This window comes from Simochromis diagramma, unplaced genomic scaffold, assembly GCF_900408965.1.
Source record: "Simochromis diagramma unplaced genomic scaffold, fSimDia1.1 OVJJ01000680.1, whole genome shotgun sequence".
Classification (NCBI taxonomy): Eukaryota; Metazoa; Chordata; class Actinopteri; order Cichliformes; family Cichlidae; genus Simochromis; species Simochromis diagramma.
In genome coordinates this window covers 396,259-415,694 of record NW_024387470.1, presented here as the reverse complement: position 1 = coordinate 415,694, position 19,436 = coordinate 396,259, and the positions used below count along the sequence as shown (strand labels likewise).

The 19,436-nt window shown below is 43.4% G+C and overlaps 1 protein-coding gene across 1 annotated transcript; it reads right to left on the bottom strand.

The window, feature by feature from the left end:
• Window positions 1-16,290: 16,290 nt before the first annotated feature.
• On the bottom strand, window positions 16,291-18,677 carry LOC120723494 (leucine-rich repeat extensin-like protein 5). Its single transcript, XM_040014967.1, has 4 exons — window positions 18,438-18,677; window positions 18,048-18,248; window positions 16,837-17,729; window positions 16,291-16,408 (listed from the first exon to the last, which is right to left on the bottom strand). Exons 1-4 carry the CDS (start codon window positions 18,675-18,677, stop codon window positions 16,291-16,293), a joined length of 1,452 nt encoding a protein of 483 aa, XP_039870901.1.
• Between the last annotated feature and the right edge of the window lie 759 nt (window positions 18,678-19,436).

The window sequence follows — 19,436 nt, the reverse complement described above, 5'->3', positions numbered from 1 at the left end:
AATGTTGTTCCTTCAGTATGTTGGCATTACTAAATTTGGCTCATTGCTTACATATATTTATAAAAAGAAAATGTACAAGCTGTGATAACTGTTTCTGATAAAATGAAGAGTAGACTGATATATGAAATATTCCTTTATTGGGTGAGAAAATCAGACCATGTCATAACTGCTTTAAGTCATACAGAATAGATATCAGAGCCTTAAACAGGCTGGCTTCTGCTAAATGGGTCAAACTGGGCAGAAAGTCTACAAACACATAACATCCTTATAGAATATGATGTAACACTATAGATCAACTTAGCTCAGAATATATAAAGCATATAAACAATTACAGCAATATGATGCAACAAACACAGCAGTGCTACTAATCCAAAATACTCAAAGCTTCATAGAACTGGAACAAACATTTATTTTTAGGTCCATTCTGCTGCTGATACATACTTTATGTTTCTGAACATTAAACTTGTTTCTGCCTTTCATAGTGTGTAACTTGAAGGCCCTGAGTACTTTCTCCCACACTGAAAACACTGGAATGATCAAATTATTTGAACATTACCTAATAAGACTGATTCAGGACAGACAATTAGTTATTTTAAACTTTTCTAGCAGTCCCTCACAAATAGGGAACAGTCTGTCTATTCTCTCCATCTGTCAGCTGCTGCTGGCTCTTCCTCCACCTCTTCCTCACACACTGTTGAGTTTTTCCTGGTGGATCATTAGGAGTGCAAAGCCTCACAGATAATGTGCAGCAGTGTGTCCCTCAGTCTGTCCTCACTCTGGACACTTGCAGTTGTCACACATGGAAATCAAATGTGTGATAAGCTGCAGGATTCAAACACAAGTGTAACTTATAAACACATGTTCATACTTTTATTACACAATCAGAGAGAAAGAAACAGAGAGACAGTGCAGGACAGACAGACAGGTGACAGTCTCAGGTGTATACACTGCTACAAAACAGCACCAGAGAAGGAGGATTTAGTTTGTGTTATTACGAAACAAGAAGAGTTCCCAGATGGTACAGTGGACACATGTGTGACTCCTGCGATTAAAGCATCTTTCTTTCAGCTTAACGAGTGAACCGTCAGCTCGTTCAAACACACGTTAAAGTCCGTTTGCCTCGAACAGAGGCAGCAATATAACATAGCTAACATTAACAGTGCAGTGAATCCTGCTTGTGCCGTGATATTCAGGACTGCAAACCGAGCAGCATCACTGACTTTCAGCTTGTTGTGTTTGTGGATATATGACTGACTTTAATTATCCACAAAATCATCACATTCTCTGTAAGATTAAGGTCGACTATATATATATATTTTAAAGTAAAGGCTTTAAAACCAAGTTAATTCTTAAAGTACAGACATCACTAATGTCACATAACTTCCCCGACATGTGGCCAACAATAATGGTTTAATGTTCTTCATTAAAAAAATATTTGCGCATAAATAAGTGACATAATATTCAGTACTTACTTCTGAAAGTTTACTCTTCCTCCGCTCCGCTTCCACCGTTTTTTTTTCGGCAAAATTATCCACACCACCACCGCACTATGAAGTCTGGGATATGTTGGGCCATGAAAGCTACACCGACCCATCCTTAAAATTCAGGGAAATTAAGGACGCATTTGAGGGCTGCATTTCGAGCAGCCTTTGAATTGGGAAAGCCTTCTCTTGTCGCTGTGACGTAATCGGCCTTAAAATGCGGCCTTTAGGGCAGCAAACCCCAAATCCGGTCATTGGCACTTCCTGGCTTGTGTAGTTACTAGGTAACAAAAGCTCAACACTGCCCCTAGCGTCCTGGAGCACTTCCGTTGTGTTTTGGAATTTGCATGTGTTTTTGAGTTTGCAAGTGTTTTGGATTTTGCAAGTGTTTTGGAGTTTGTACGTGTTTTGGAGTTTGCATGTGTTTTTTAGTTTGCAAGTGTTTTGGATTTTGCAAGTGTTTTTTAGTTTGTACGTGTTTTGGATTTTGCAAGTGTTTTGGAGTTTGTACGTGTTTTTTAGTTTGCAAGTGTTTTTTAGTTTGCAAGTGTTTTGGATTTTGCAAGTGTTTTGGAGTTTGTACGTGTTTTGGAGTTTGCATGTGTTTTTTAGTTTGCAAGTGTTTTGGATTTTGCAAGTGTTTTGGAGTTTGTACGTGTTTTGGAGTTTGCAAGTGTTTTGGAGTTTGTACGTGTTTTGGAGTTTGCAAGTGTTTTGGAGTTTGTACGTGTTTTGGAGTTTGCATGTGTTTTTTAGTTTGCAAGTGTTTTGGATTTTGCAAGTGTTTTGGAGTTTGTACGTGTTTTGGAGTTTGCAAGTGTTTTGGAGTTTGTACGTGTTTTGGATTTTGCAAGTGTTTTGGAGTTTGTACGTGTTTTGGAGTTTGCATGTGTTTTTTAGTTTGCAAGTGTTTTGAATTTTGCATGTGTTTTGGAGTTTGCATGTGTTTTTTAGTTTGCAAGTGTTTTGGATTTTGCAAGTGTTTTGGAGTTTGTACGTGTTTTGGAGTTTGCAAGTGTTTTGGAGTTTGTACGTGTTTTGGAGTTTGCATGTGTTTTGGAGTTTGTACGTGTTTTGGAGTTTGCATGTGTTTTTGAGTTTGCAAGTGTTTTGGATTTTGCAAGTGTTTTGGAGTTTGTACGTGTTTTGGATTTTGCAAGTGTTTTGGAGTTTGTACGTGTTTTGGAGTTTGCATGTGTTTTTTAGTTTGCAAGTGTTTTGGAGTTTGCATGTGTTTTGGAGTTTGCAAGTGTTTTGGAGTTTGTACGTGTTTTGGAGTTTGCATGTGTTTTTTAGTTTGCAAGTGTTTTGGAATTTGCATGTGTTTTGGAGTTTGCATGTGCTTTGGAGTTTGCAAGTGTTTTGGAGTTTGCATGTGTTTTGGAGTTTGTACGTGCTTTGTCTCTAGGGGCCACCGTAGTTCTTTGATGTGAACGACGCGAGCCGTGGTTTTTTTCTCTCACACTCTCTCTCGCACTTTTTTTCCGCTTCACTCAGCAGGTGAGCCTTGTGCTTTACGCTGGGAAGAGGGGGGAGGGGCGGTAGTTACACTCAGTAGCACAAGAACAGAGCAGGAAGGAGAGACAGAGAAAGAGCCAGGGACAACAACATCACATTAGAAAGGTATCCGGTCGTTCAGCCTGACGTCACTAGCCGTGTCTGGACCTAAACTCCGCTGCAGGTCCATATATCAAACGATCACGATCAGTTGAAAAACTGTCTAAAGTCTTTCATCTTTAATAAAATGATCAGCGTTCTGCTCTACCAGGTGTAACAATTGAGTTTAACATCCAGGCATCCATGAAAACGAAATTTATGACATTTAACGGAGTTAGAAGTTAGCAGGGAGTTAGCTCGCTAGCTTCTATCTAAATACAATATAGCATGTCCTGACTGCGGGGTTTTGGAAACAAATTAAAACGTACAGGCTCTGTTATCACTTCCAGCATAAATGAAGACAGAAAACTAAACAGCAGTGACGTTTGTAGGGTTACTGAAGTTGGGCTAGCTGGTATATAATGATGTGCTACGTGACCGCTAGCGACACAGCTATGTTAGCATAATATAAACAAGCTAACTTTTTTTCCACTCGATAAAAATTAACGTGAGTGTTCTCGGTGGTCAGGAACAAATGTAATCGCATGGCAGGATGCTGTAAAAGGACCAAACTTCAGCCAGGAGCACAACTGAGATAATCCATCCACAATACGAGGTTAGTCATTCATATACTGCTGCATGGGCTGGGCTGTAGTTACATCCTAAGGTTTTAAAAACTGAGCTTAAATAAATGATTAGCGGTAATAAAAGCCGAGGGAGGTCAACAGTGATCACTGACTGTTTTAGGAGCTTTTTGAGATTAAATAGAAGAAAATACATAACATTAAACATGTTAACAACACAAAAGCCATATTAAACGCAGACTACTTTAGGCCCGGAAGTAGGATTCATCACGTCATCACTTAACAATCGGATAGTAATCATCCACAACTATTTTCAGTTGCGGATGATAAAGGATTCAGAAAGTTTATTCACGCAGGCCCATATGACAGAGAATATGCATGTTCTTTTTGTTTTCATATTATAATTTATATTTAATTGTGTTGTGGTTTGCAGTGTTTTGTGTTGTTTCACTTTAAATTTGTAAAAGGAAAAAGCTGAAAATTTAAATAATTAAAAGTTGAAATGTGAATAGTTGGTTTTTATGTAATATGTTTTATTTATTACATTTTATGTGGAGTGAATAAATAAAAGTATATTTACGGTGGCCCCTACAGACAAAGCACATACAAACTTCAAATCACGTACGAACTCTGAAGCACGTACAAACTCCAAAACACGTTAAAACATGTAAAAACTCCAAAACATGTAAAAACACATACAAACTCCAAAGCACGTACAAACTCCAAAACACGTAAAAACTCAGAAGCACATAAAAACTCAAAACACGTACAAAAGACAACAGAAGTGCTCCAGGATGCTAGGGGCACTGTTGAGCTTTTGTTAACTAGTGGCTACACAAGCCAGCAAGTACCAACGACCGGATTTGGTGTGTGGTAATAACAGGTAAATGAACATTTTTTTTAAATTATTTGACTATATATGAACGCTTGTGTATACAGGGAGTGCAGAATTATTAGGCAAGTTGTATTTTTGAGGAATAATTTTATTATTGAACAACAACCATGTTCTCAATGAACCCAAAAAACTCATTAATATCAAAGCTGAATGTTTTTGGAAGTAGTTTTTAGTTTGTTTTTAGTTTTAGCTATTTTAGGGGGATATCTGTGTGTGCAGGTGACTATTACTGTGCATAATTATTAGGCAACTTAACAAAAAACAAATATATACCCATTTCAATTATTTATTTTTACCAGTGAAACCAATATAACATCTCCACATTCACAAATATACATTTCTGACATTCAAAAACAAAACAAAAACAAATCAGCGACCAATATAGCCACCTTTCTTTGCAAGGACACTCAAAAGCCTGCCATCCATGGATTCTGTCAGTGTTTTGATCTGTTCACCATCAACATTGCGTGCAGCAGCAACCACAGCCTCCCAGACACTGTTCAGAGAGGTGTACTGTTTTCCCTCCTTGTAAATCTCACATTTGATGATGGACCACAGGTTCTCAATGGGGATCAGATCAGGTGAACAAGGTGGCCATGTCATTAGTTTTTCTTCTTTTATACCCTTTCTTGCCAGCCACGCTGTGGAGTACTTGGACGCGTGTGATGGAGCATTGTCCTGCATGAAAATCATGTTTTTCTTGAAGGATGCAGACTTCTTCCTGTACCACTGCTTGAAGAAGGTGTCTTCCAGGAACTGGCAATAGGACTGGGAGTTGAGCTTGACTCCATCCTCAACCCGAAAAGGCCCCACAAGCTCATCTTTGATGATACCAGCCCAAACCAGTACTCCACCTCCACCTTGCTGGCGTCTGAGTCGGACTGGAGCTCTCTGCCCTTTACCAATCCAGCCACGGGCCCATCCATCTGGCCCATCAAGACTCACTCTCATTTCATCAGTCCATAAAACCTTAGAAAAATCAGTCTTGAGATATTTCTTGGCCCAGTCTTGACGTTTCAGCTTGTGTCTTGTTCAGTGGTGGTCGTCTTTCAGCCTTTCTTACCTTGTATTGCATACCTTGTGCTTTTGGGCACTCCAGTGATGTTGCAGCTCTGAAATATGGCCAAACTGGTGGCAAGTGGCATCTTGGCAGCTGCACGCTTGACTTTTCTCAGTTCATGGGCAGTTATTTTGCGCCTTGGTTTTTCCACACGCTTCTTGCGACCCTGTTGACTATTTTGAATGAAACGCTTGATTGCTCGATGATCACGCTTCAGAAGCTTTGCAATTTTGAGACTGCTGCATCCCTCTGCAAGATATCTCACTATTTTTGACTTTTCTGAGCCTGTCAAGTCCTTCTTTTGACCCATTTTGCCAAAGGAAAGGACGTTGCCTAATAATTATGCACACCTGATATAGGGTGTTGATGTCATTAGACCACACCCCTTCTCATTACAGAGTTGCACATCACCTAATATGCTTAATTGGTAGTAGGCTTTCGAGCCTATACAGCTTGGAGTAAGACAACATGCATGAAGAGGATGATGTGGACAAAATACTCATTTGCCTAATAATTCTGCACTCCCTGTAAATACATAAACAATACACATATGCTTCCATGCTTTCAATTGTGTAATTTAAGTGATCCAGGTAGCTCTGTTTTGGAAATTCAGTTCATGCTAGAAATGTGTTTTGGAGTTTGTATGTGCTTTTTGGAGTTTGTACGTGTTTTGTCTCTAGGGGCCACCGCATATATTTATATATAAACATATATAAATAAAGCCACTTTTTTTGTACAATAGTAATTCCTTTTGTGCATAATTTTATATTATTTTTAATAATAAATTAATTAAAGCAACAAAACAACCTGAAGAGCCGGTTCGGAGCCGAAAGAGCCGGCTCTTTTTAGTGAGCCGAACCGAAAGAGCCGGTTCTCTAAAAAGAGCCGCAAATCCCATCACTACTTTCTGGCCACTAACACACCATGTGTGATTTTCTTTTTGGCAATTCATCCAAAAAATTAAAATAAAATAAAGAAAAAATAAATCATTGTTACTCTTACTGGTACTGACCTGCAATGATGATTAAAAAAAATATTAGGTTTCATCATTCATATGCTGAAAAAAAAAATTTCCCCCCAAAACGTAGTAATAATACTTAATCTGACTGGTATTTAAAAGGGTATAATTTCTGAATTTGAATTATATTTTGGTTTCCATGACCATTGACTTAATGTAAGAAAACCAAGTCAATGAAAGTAGAAAAATGTTTTAATATATATTAATTTTATAGCATTTTGTAAACGTAAACAGGGGTGGCCATTTTTGGACACGAACAAGCTGAGAGGGAGTTTTTTTGTTTTTCTGTCAATGCACAAAAAATAATGCATATATAATCATTGGTACTGTTAATTATTGCAATGCATCTAACCTCCATTGTTAGAAAAGGAATTTTATGCTTTTATCCGTTTGTAAATCATTACAATTATATGATCTAACTGGTAATTAACCCTCTGGGGTCGACAGACGCGCCGGCGCGTCAAAATGATGTCGACGATTAAAGATGACGTAGCAGCGAGATGGAGCCTCACTGAGATTCTGTTTCAATTTGTGTTGAAAGTGCAAACTTCAAACTACACACCAGTTTTTAAATTGTGTCTATAGGCCAAGATTAACCAGAGTTATGATTAATTATATTTGGCATACTTTTTCCCGAGCACTGCTGTCACGTTTACCGCAAGACGAGCCGATAATCACCGGACTTTCTAAATACAGCGCTCGCATTGCAAGCGAATCCGCTCCCACCCACACTCCACCCACACCCCACCCAACAACATGGCATCCCCTTTCCTATTGGTGGAAAAATTAACCACATCAACCAATCAAAAAAAGATATGGCAATCCCGCAACATTTGGTTGTCGCGGGGTTGTTAGTAGGAGGTCTGCAGAGAGACAGGGAAGGCGTGACATGCCCACCAGGTCCAGATCTCCCCTGCCTCAGGCAGCAGAGCCACATCTCAGGTCTGAGCCCTGGAAGTCAGAGGGGGATGCTGATATTACCCCAGAATGTAGCAGGTTTCAGCCACAGAGAACACCAGGAGTCCAGATAGAGACACTTTGCCCCCAAAGCCCAAAAGATCTTTTCTTATTGTTTTTTGCTACTGACACAGTCAGTACAAATTGTGCAAACACAAACAAAAATGCTACAAAAAATCAGCATTTAGGCAAAAAATACAAATGGACTGATGTAGAGACAGAACATCTCTATCAGTTTTTTGGTCTCCTGATTTACATGTCACTTGTGTCACTTCCAAGTCTCAGAGATTACTGGAGGAAGAATCATATCTTGTCTGTGCCCCTTCTATCCAAAGTGATGACGAGAGACAGGTTCCGCAGCATATTTTTGAACATCCACCTTAGTGATCCTGAGGAGGATCTAAAAAATGATGCAAAGAAGGGAACACCAGGCCATGACAAACTTTTTAGAATCAAGCCTCTATATGATGAGATCCTCAGTGCCTGCCAGGCTTATTACCACTCAAGGAGGGAGTTGTCAGTAGATGAAAGGATGGTAGCAACCAAAGCAAAAACTGGGATGACACAATATATGAAAGACAAACCGAGTAAATGGGGGATGAAAATGTTTATATTGGCTGAATCAAGAAGTGGCTACACCATCAGCTTTACCTTATACACTGGCAAGAATCAAACTGCAAGTGAGCATGGACTGGCCTATGATGTGGTGATGAATCTTATTCAGCCTTCCTGTCTTGGCACTGGGTACCATATTTACATGGACAATTTTTATACAAGTCCCAGACTGTTCCTGGACCTGACAAGCATGAGATTTGGTGCATGTGGCACCTACAGGGAAAACAGAAAAGGGTGTCCCACAGACAGGGCAAATCCTCTGAACAGAAAATGTCCAAGGGGATCTGTGAGATGGATCAGAGAGGGCCCACTTGTTTTTGTGAAGTGGATGGACACACGGGAGGTGTCTGTGTGCTCCACCATGCATCCTGCATTTTCAGGGGAGACGGTGAAGAGAAAGGTGAAGGATAGAGATGGACACTGGGCTACGAGAGAAATCCCTTGTCCCACACCAATCATGGCATATAGCAAAAATATGGGCGGGGTTGACCTGTCTGACCAGCTCATTCAGTATTATTCCACTCACAGAAAAACTGCCCACTGGTACAGGACCATGTTGCTGCATTTTTTGGACATTGCGACCACAAATGCATTCATCATGCATCGTGAGATGTGCAGTGCCAAGCCCATGGCACATAAAGATTTCATGGTGGAGCTGGTGTGTCAGCTTTGTGGCATGGACAAGACAGGTGTTCCCCACAGCAGGAGAGCTGAACACATTTCTCACATTCCCATTCTCACAGACACAGATGCTGTCCAGACAGCCACTAAAGGCAGACTCAAATGTAAGCGCTGTCTCCAGGAGGACAACAGGAGGAGTGACACACCCTGGAAGTGTCAAGCCTGTGGTGTGCCCCTGTGTCTTGTGGTGGACAGGAACTGTTTTCTTGAATGGCACAAATGATTTGTATGAAGTCTTTTTGTGACACCTGATCATCTGTGGAACAGCCTGCCGGAGGAGCTCAGGGCCGCAGAGAACGTGCATGTTTTTAAGAACAGGCTCAAGACCCACCTTTTTAATTTAGCTTTTACTTAGCGTTTATTTATTTTTTATGCTTATTTATTCTATCCTGTTATTCTATTATTAATTTAGGATTTACCTAATATTTATTGATTTTATTCTTATTCATTTTTTAATCTTCTTACTCTATTTATATTTATATTGTATCCTGTTCTTATTTATTTTATCATTTTACCCATATCTCCAGTGTTTCCTCGGAGGGCGCTCTCTGCACCGGGGCTGTTATTGACCATGGCTGCTGGGTCTCTGGGGTCCTCTTAGCCTGGTTGGGGGGCTCCTTGGCCTCCCTCCTGCTGTGTGCCCAGCCCGGAGGCTGCGGTCTGTGACCGGCTCCCGGTGCAGACGGCTCTCTGTTATAATGTTTCCTCACTTGGCTCATGCGAGCCCAGCCCAATTTTTACTCTTTAAGTGTGCGCGTGTGTGTATGTGTGTGTGGGTGGGGGTGGGGGGATATATGTGTATTGAGAGTGTGGGGAGTGCGTTGGAGGGTGGGGTGGGCTGCTTTTAACTATGTAAAGCACTTTGTGCTACATTTTTTCTGTATGAAAAGTGCTTTATAAATAAAGATTGATTGATTGATTGATTGATCTTGTAAATAGATGGACAAAAAACGCCTGAGGCATTGGCTGCATTTTTAGTCAAATAGTTCCATATAAGTTTGTTGTTTCAAAAATTGTACATAGGTTTTTAAAGTTTACTATTTATATTTTCATTTTAAGTTCTGAAAACCATTCGTTAAACATGTTTGTGGTTTTTACAATAAAAAATATCACTTTTTTCCTACTCGGATTTTATGTTTTGTGTCTGATTTTATATAAATTATGCCAATGCAGTTAGTCAAAATGAAAAACTAACTGTAAATTCAGACACATAAGGTTGTGCTGAAAAAAAAGATACCAAACAAGGCAAAGTAAACAGTTTTTAAAGGTGAAATATAGAGGTAAAATCAAAAGTAGGTAAAAACGGCCAATTATACCCTGGACCCCAGAGGGTTAAAATTCTGAATTTGAATGCAATTTTGATTTTCATGACCAGCACTCAATTCAATTCAATTCCATTTTATTTATATAGCGTCAAATCACAACAAAAGTCGCCTCAAGGCGCTTCATGATGCAATGCAAAACTTTTCAAAAAAAGAACATAATCTTCACACAAGCTGGTGTTTAAATGTGAAACAGGAAAAACAAATGAAAAGACTAACATTTGAATTAAACCTGAAAGCAAGTAAATACTTTCTATGCCTTCTTTTGATAATGTTTTAAGTATAAATTGTACACAAATAAACCTCTTGAACTTTTAATAAGACTGTTACATGTTAAGAAGACAAGAAGTACAAAAACATTTGTAAACAGCAGCACTTGTAGTTGCAAAATATTTATGTTTTGAAAAGAGAATATTATCAATGACTTAGAATAGGTGGATCCGCCTGTTACGGTGACGGGTGGCAAAACGTGTTACAAAGTCATCCAGGCTTAATGATCTCGCCCTTTTCCTCTCAATACTCAAAACTCCAATATTGCTATGCCTCTCATCAGTCAAAGTTGTTCGTAGATGATTTTTTTTATAAGCTTTAGCACTGAAAAGCTACGTTCGCAAGTAGCACTGCTGACAGGTAAGGCTAAAGCTATTCGACATAAACGAAAAAGCTGTTGAAACACCTCTTTGTAAGGCTCTAGGAAGGTAGTAAACTCCAAAACACTGGAGAGTTCATTCCCACACCCTGCTCTCCTTTGAACAACCTTTCTAGCTTGATACAGCTCATGTTTGAGGTCTTCAATTACACAGTCATACAGACCAGCCAAGCTTAAAACTATTTCCTCTGACAAAAAGCTCTTATTCTTGGGGTTTAGTGCCTGTATACCCCTCATAATATCACAATTGGTCTTGTTGAAGCGCTTCTCCATCTCTGCATGTACATGGTCAAGAATGGGGTAAAATACTTTCCTCTTAAACTTACACCTGTGTTGCCTGATTGAAGAATCTACAAAATAACCCTTAAGCCTAAGGCTCTCTCTCTGCACCCTTCTCTTAACTGTCCCAGAGGCAACAGTACACTGTTCTGCAATATCCATTGCGTCTTGCCACAGCTCATCAAAACAGGATTCACTTCTATATTGGTCCAAGGTGTCTTGAAGTGCATGGATTAGGTCTACAGCCTTTGCTAGATCAAGAGATGGAGACTGAAGTACATCAGAAAGCAACTTAATTTCCCCTAGAATTTTTCTAAATGTGGATAAATTGTCAATAAATGTGAGGTCAATTTGTGCCAACAGACCCCGTGCCTCCACTGATCTGTCACCACTGTTCTCTAAATGTATCTCATGCAGTACTCTTAATATAGCTGGTAATCTGTCCATTACAGTTTTGCATGCACTGTAACGACATGCCCACCTGGTATCACTGAGTCTCTGAAGCTCTCTAGGAGCATCTGGATAAATGTCTTTTTGAACTGTGATCCATTTTTGGTGAACATATGAACCTGACATATAGACATACAATTTCTGCAATAATGAAAAAAAGCAGTCAGCTTCAGGGACTGCTTTCACTGCATCAGCGATAACAAGGTTAAGGCAATGTGCATTGCAATGTACATAAAATGCATGTTTTGCCTCTGTTTTGATCCTGGCTGCAACACCCCTGCATTTCCCTGCCATTACTGACGCCCCATCATATCCTTGGCCTACAAGATTGGATCGATATTCAAGGCCATACCTTTCCAGACACTGTATGATGTTTTGGGTGAGCCCTGCCGCATCTAGCTGACTTGGTCTCTGGAACTCTCTTGAACAGCCCCATTGTAGTAATACCTTAGTACTAATGACAGTTGATCTGTTTCCTTTAGGTCTTTTGTTTCATCTGCAATCACAGAGAAGTACTCACTCTCCTTCACTTCTCTGATAATGTCTTCACGTACCATCTCTGACAGACATTCCATTACTTCATTCTGAATGGTGTTACTGGTATATTTTGCATTTTCTGCAGCTTTAGTTTTTTTTATGCAATCAGTGGATTATGCTTAGAAATAAGTTCCATTATCTCTAAAAAGTTTCTTTTGTTTTGTGATGTATCTGTCTCAAGATGCCCCCTTTGGGAGAGGTTTTGCATAGCTGTAAGGAGAAGTACTTCAGCAACAGTTTTGATATATATGCGATTTTCCTCTACTTTTTTTTATATGCCTTGTCAAAGCATCACGCACAAAATGTCAAAATGTTGTTCTTATGTTCACTCCAAATAGGGGTGGGCGATATAAACGATATACGATAGAAACGATAGAAATTTGGCCAACGATAGAGATTTTGACTATACCGCTTTATCCGATCCGATAGCGCATGTTGATGATGTCATCAAGCTGCGCCTGTTTTGGTCGAAAGCATAGTGGCGGCTAAATGGTAAATGGCCTGCATTTGTATAGCACTTTTCTAGTCCTTAAGGACCCCAAAGCGCTTTACACTACATTCAGTCATTCACCCATTCACACACACATTCACACACTGGTGATGGCAAGCTACATTGTAGCCACAGCTGCCCTGGGGCGCACTGACAGAGGCGAGGCTGCCGGACACTGGCGCCACCGGGCCCTCTGACCACCACCAGTAGGGCAAACATGGGGTTAGTATCTTGCCAAAGGATATTTGGCATGCAGCCAGGAGGCAGCCTGGGATCGAACCACCGACCTTCTGATTAGTGGCTGACCTGCGCTGCCACCTGAGCTACAGCCACCCCCTAAAACCATTATCATCTGCAAATTATGGCGGGCGACAGGCATAGCAAAGAGATGAAGCACTTTTGAAGTATGGGGAAAGCCAAAAACTGCGCTTCCTCCACTTCCGTAACATTGATTCATTAATGTTGAATTCTCTCGCAGCTGTTCTATTCCCATGTTGTTGCAGTATATTAATAACTAACCTCGTATTGTGGATGAGTAATAATCAGTTGTTCTCCTGACTGAAGTTTGGCCCGTGTATAGCATCTTGCTATGCGACTGCATTTGTCCCTGACCACCAGAATCCCTCACATTAACTTTTAATGAGTGGGAAAAAAAGTTGGCATTCATCCTCCAGCTTCACTGTGCTAATGTTATGCTAACATAGCTGTGTCACTAGCAATCACGTAGCACAACATTATATACCAGGTAATCCAACTTCAGTAACCCTGCAAATGCCAGTGCTGTTTAGTTTTCTGTCTTCATTTATGTTGGAAGTGGTAGCAGAGCTGTACGTTTTAATTAGTTTCAAAAGTCTCAGTCAGAACATGGTATGAAATGTTTAGGTGTAAACTAGTGAGCTAACTTCCTGTTAACTTCTAACTCCGTTAAATTTAATAAATTCTGTTTTCATGGATGTAAAACTTAATTGTTACACCCAATAAAGCAGCAACGCTGATGATTTAATTAAAGATGAAAGAATCTAGACCGTTTTTAACTCTTAGTGTTCGTTTGACTTTGGGACCTGAAATGGACGGAGTTTTGGACCCAGATTACTCCCTGAAGCTCCTCACTACGGCAGCCGTAATGCTCTGACAATCCATCAAGCAGTGCAGCTTACCAAAGTTGTACTAAAACATTTTTTAACAGATTTCTGCACGCAGAAATCGGTTCGAGGTCAGTAAGCACAACCAGAATTCATACATAAGGCACACTCTAGACTTTTGAGAAAATTAAAGGATTTTTTGTGTGGAAAATACGTTATACAGAAGAAAAGAATATATATCGTGATATATATTGTTACTGCACATGCTTCAAATTATATCGCGATATGGATTTTAGGCCATATTGCCCAGCCCTACTCAAAAGGTCTCATCAAGTCCCGATTTAATTCGATTTATGCTATGTTATCAGTGTTTGCATTGATAGCATGGCTGTGGTGTCATATCCAGTGTTGGGGAGTAACGGAATACATGTACCGCCGTTACGTATTTAAAATACAAAATATGAGTAACTGTATTCCGTTACAGTTACCGTTTAAAAAGGTGGTATTCAGAATACAGTTACTTTGTTGAAATAAATGGATTACACTGCGGTACTTTCCTCCTGCTTTCCTCCTTTTACTCCTGCACCATCGAGAGCGTCCTGACGGCAAACATCTGCACCTGGTTTGGGAACAGCACCAAGCAGGACAGACGAGATCTGCAAAGGGTGGTGCGCTCGGCAGAACGCATCATTCAATCAGAGCTCCCTGACCTGCTGTCCATCTACACCAAGCGGTGCAAGTCCAAAGCTAGGAAGATTATGATGGACCTCTCCCATCCCAACAATGGACTCTTCTCACTGTTGAGGTCTGGGAAGCGCTTCCGCTCCCTTAAGGCCAAAACAGAGAGAATGAAGAGGAGCTTCTTCCCCCAGGCTATTCGGGGCCTGAACCAGGTGTAGGACTGGACTCTCCCAAACACGTCACTATAAGACTGGACTCTCACACACGTCACCACACGCACCACCACACATTTCCTATAATCCTATAATTCCTATAATTTATAATCCTTATCTTTATAATCTCTTCTGCTATTTGCACATTCTTTACTGTAAATTCCTAAGTTAATTTGTAAATTTTTGTAGTAAATTGTAAATATTGTAAAACTTTTCTTCTGTCATTTAATGGTCGGGCATTGTACAGCTACAAGCATTTCACCCCCATGTCATACTGTGTATGGTTGTGTGTGTGTGACAAATAAAATTTGAATTTGAATTTGAATTCCTGTTTCATTTTGTCGCAGGTCAGGACTGTTTGGGTTTTGTTTGACAGCTACGTTCTGTTGTTCCAGGCGGCAGGTACGAGTTGTCATCGAGCAAAAACGGGAGCTGGAAGCATGTAAATATAATAATAACCACTTCAGCCAAGAAGAGAGCCTGACGAGCCCAGTTGTAAGTAAGCTATTAAGACTCGACTGTACACCGTGTTCGTGTTTTCCTCCGAAAACAATAAGTTCCGTTGGAGCAGTCTTTCAACGCCTCTCTCTGTCTCTCGCAAGAAAAGTTGACCCACACAACAAAGTAAAGCTATTTTTCGGCTACGAGCCGATAGTGTCACGGTCCGGGGCAGCGGCCGTGTGGAGAGTGGAAGGAGGACTCAAAGTGCAGCACTTATTCAGGTGTGAGGGTGATTTATTGATAATAACAAACATAAAGAGGAGATGGCAAAACAGAACTACGGATGAACTAAACTGGGTGAAACTACACAAAGGAGTGGCAAACCTGAACACGAAGGGAGAACAGCAGGGAGAGCACGCAGAGGATTCCACAGGGTAGATGCAGAGTACGCAGGATAGCACAGAGGATGAACACAGGGTATGTACACAGACGACGCGACAAGGAGCAGAGGAAATCACACACTATAAATACACAAAGAGACACTGGGAAATCACACACAGGTGGGGGAAACAGCTGGACCTGATTAACCTGACGAGACAGGGGAACACTAACACCAGGGACCAACAGAGGGAGCACAAACCCAGAACCCAGTGTCTAAAATCCCAAACACAAACCATCCCAAAACAGCCATGAATAATAATGAAAGTAATAACGATAAGTACATAAACACAAAGTCACTGAGTCATGGTCGCAGGACCATGACAGTACCCCCCCCTCAAGGGCTGGCCCCCGACAGCCACAGAAACACACCACCAGATCCGGGCGGGCGGCAGGGGGCCCAGGACGGAGGGACCGGGCCACGACCATGGACGGAGGCCCCAGAGTCCCAAAACAAAGATGAACACAAAACCCACAGGGGAGCAGAGTCCAAAGCACAGTTCAGGAGGCCGTCCACGAAGAAGGTCGTGGCGGCGCGTAAAAAGTTCAGGAGGCCGTCCGCGAAAGGGGCTGCGGCAGCGCGTAAAGAGTTCAGGAGGCCGGCCGTGCGGAAGGCAGCGGCGGCGCGTAAAGAGTTCAGGAGGCCGGCCGTGCGGAAGGCAGCGGCGGCGCGTAAAGAGTTCAGGAGGCCGGCCGTGCGGAAGGCAACGGCGGCCGCTCAGGCGATGGCGGTCCGGGGGCCGGCCGTGCGGAAGGCAACGGCGGCCAGTCAGGCGGCGGCGCCCGGCCAGTAGCCTAGCCAGCGGTCTAGAAAACGGCCGTTTAGGTCCAGACCCAAACGAGGCTGGGCCAGGCGAGGCTGAAGGCACGGAAGACGCTGCTGCAGGCGATGGTGCGAATGCTGCAGGCTCTACTGCAGGCAGAGATGCAGACACGAAGGCTGGACCAGACGAAGATGCAGACACGAAGGCTGGACCAGGCGAAGATGCAGACACGAAGGCTGGACCAGGCGAAGATGCAGACACGAAGGCTGGACCAGGCGAGGATGCAGACACGAAGGCTGGACCAGACGAGGAAGATGATGGAGCTGGGCCAGGCGAAGCAGCTGATGAGGAGACTGAAGCTGAAGCTGGACCAGGCGTGGACGAAGCTGAAGCAGAAGCTGGACCAGGTGTGAACGAAGACACGGAGGCTGGACCAGGCGAAGCTGAAGCTGAAGCAGAAGCTGGACCAGGTGTGAATGAAGACAAGGAGGCTGGACCAGGTGAAGCTGAAGCTGAAGCTGAAGCTGGACCAGGTGTGAATGAAGACACGGAGGCTGGACCAGGCGAAGCTGAAGCTGAAGCTGGAGCTGGACCAGGTGTGAATGAAGACACGGAGGCTGGACCAGACGATGAAGACACGGAGGCTGGACCAGACGAGGAGGCTGGACCAGACGAGGAGGCTGGACCAGACGAGGAGGCTGGACCAGACGATGACGCTGGACCAGACGATGAAGACGATGACGCTGGACCAGACGATGACGCTGGACCAGACGATGACGCTGGACCAGACGATGCGGATGACGCTGGACCAGACGATGCGGATGACGCTGGACCAGACGATGCGGATGATGCTGGACCAGACGATGCGGATGATGCTGGGCCAGGCGTGGATGAAACCGGGCCAGGCGTGGATGAAACCGGGCCAGGCGTGGATGAAACCGGGCCAGGCGTGGATGAAGCTGTAGCTGAAGCTGGGCCGGGCGAAGCTGACGCTGTAGCTGAAGCTGGGCCAGGTGAGGATGAAGCTGGACCAGAATCAGGCGTGGATGAAGCCGGGCCAGGCGATGATGAAGCCGGGCCAGGCGAGGATGCGTCCTCAGGCTGAGATGTGGCCGTAGCAGGCGGTAGCACTGCCGGTGGTGGTACTGCAGGAGGCGGCGCTGCAGCCACAGGTGGAGAAGCAGCCACAGGTGGAGAAGCAGCCACAGGAGGCCGGACGGGCTCCTCGGGCCCCCCAGCCGACGTGGCAGCCGGTGTGGCATGAGGCCGGACGGGCTCCTCGGGCCCCCCAGCTAGCGAAGCAGGAGGCTGGACGGGCTCCTCGGGCCCCCCAGCAGGCGAAACAGGAGGCTGGACGGGCTCCTCGGGCCCCCCAGCAAAAACAGCCTCAGAACCAGCGGGCACCGGGGCCCCCGGCACACACAAAACAAAACTAGGAGGCACGTGGGCCTCTGGCACACATGAAACAAAACCAGGAGGCACGTGGGCCTCTGGCACACATGAAACAAAACTAGGAGGCACGTGGGCCTCTGGCACATTTGAAACAAAACCAGTAGGCACGTGGGCCTCTGGCACATTTGAAACAAAACCAGTAGGCACGTGGGCCTCTGGCACATTTGAAACAAAACCAGTAGGCACGTGGGCCTCTGGCACACATGAAACAAAACTAGGAGGCACGTGGGCCTCTGGCACACATGAAACAAAACTAGGAGGCACGTGGGCCTCTGGCACACATGAAACAAAACCAGTAGGCACGTGGGCCTCTGGCACACAGGAAACAAAACTAGGAGGCACGTGGGCCTCCGGCACACATACGGAGGGCTGCAGCTGCGCAGAGCACTGACCCTGCTCAGGCAGTGACAGCCCGGTGCAGTTCACAGCTGGCATCTTGGCCACCAGGGGTCCAGAGTAAGCTGAGGGCAGCAACCCCGCCTCTGGGGAAGCCCCGGAGTGAGTAACAGTCACTAATGTTGCCAGCTGTTGAGGAACAGGTCCGTAATGAAACAGTTTGTCTCCCTGCTCAGAAACAGCGGTGGAAAAACAGTGTGAAAATTGTGGCTTAAGGGAGGCTAATGGTTGAGCTACAGACTGGGAAGCTTGTGGCTGGACACAGAACTGAGCCGGAGAATGGTGATAAAGTCCTGGCTCAGAAGGAGCGGCAGAGAAACAGTCTCTCGGTTTCACAGAGGGTCTGTACACGCCCACTTGCGAAGGATCCGTTACCACGAAGGTAGGTAAGCGATCCGAACAGTCTCCCATCCCGCTCTGAATAGCCCCAGAAAACAGAGTCTCGGAATCTGGGGAAGCCAGAACATGTCGCTCGCTCACCGCCTCGGGCTGCTCGAAAGTAAAAGCAGACGGGGGGTGAAGTCCGAGGTCCAAAAGGAGAAACTCCCGCTCCCACGAACAGAGCGAGTCCAGAAGCCATGGGAGACCGGTCACCATGAATAATAATGAAAGTAATAACGATAAGTACATAAACACAAAGTCACTGAGTCATGGTCGCAGGACCATGACAGATAGGGACCCCGCCGTATTAGTCAGAGGTCCCTTTACTACAGTTCGGAGTCGCGAACCTTCAGTAATAGTAATAAATCACACAGCAATAGTACATTCACGTTGTTGTAAAAAGCATGATAATATATTAAGTAATCCAAAGTATTCAGAATACGTTACTGTCATTGAGTAACGTAATGGAATACGTTACAGAATACATTTTGGGGCATGTATTCTGTATTCTGTAATGGAATACATTTTAAAAGTAACCTTCCCAACACTGGTCATATCAGTGTATGCTCTCGGTGTTTGCTGATATCAAACTGTGGTATGAGGACCACTGTGGGTTAATCTTTGTAGTGATACTCACTCCTTTTTTTTTTTATTTAGACATGGTTTAATTCTGGTAAAGTTGAATATTTGTATATAATCCCTGCAGCTGTCAGACTCTATAACAGGGGTCACCAGCCTTTCTTAAAACTGAGAGTTAGATAAAACTGTGAACAGTTTGGTTCATCTTTAGTTATATGGTTCTATCCAGCATATTCTATCTTGATATGCTGTCTTATCACAGGTTAATTTTTCAAAAATATTAGCAATGATTTATGCAAGGAAAGGGCTACGTACAACTCTTTATTTCTATTAATGTCTTACTTCATTGCTACCTGATTGACATGTTTAGGAATTATGAGTGATTGGCTCACTGTA

Excerpts from the sequence above, each read along its gene's own strand:
- LOC120723494 (XM_040014967.1), bottom strand. The coding sequence starts at position 18,677 with ATGGTGACCGGTCTCCCATGGCTTCTGGACTCGCTCTGTTCGTGGGAG. Across the intron at positions 18,249-18,437 it reads TGGTAACGGATCCTTCGCAA|GGAGACAAACTGTTTCATTA; the intron begins GTGGGCGTGTAC and ends GTTTCTGAGCAG. Across the intron at positions 17,730-18,047 it reads CTGCGCAGCTGCAGCCCTCC|GTGCCAGAGGCCCACGTGCC; the intron begins GTATGTGTGCCG and ends TTTGTTTCATGT.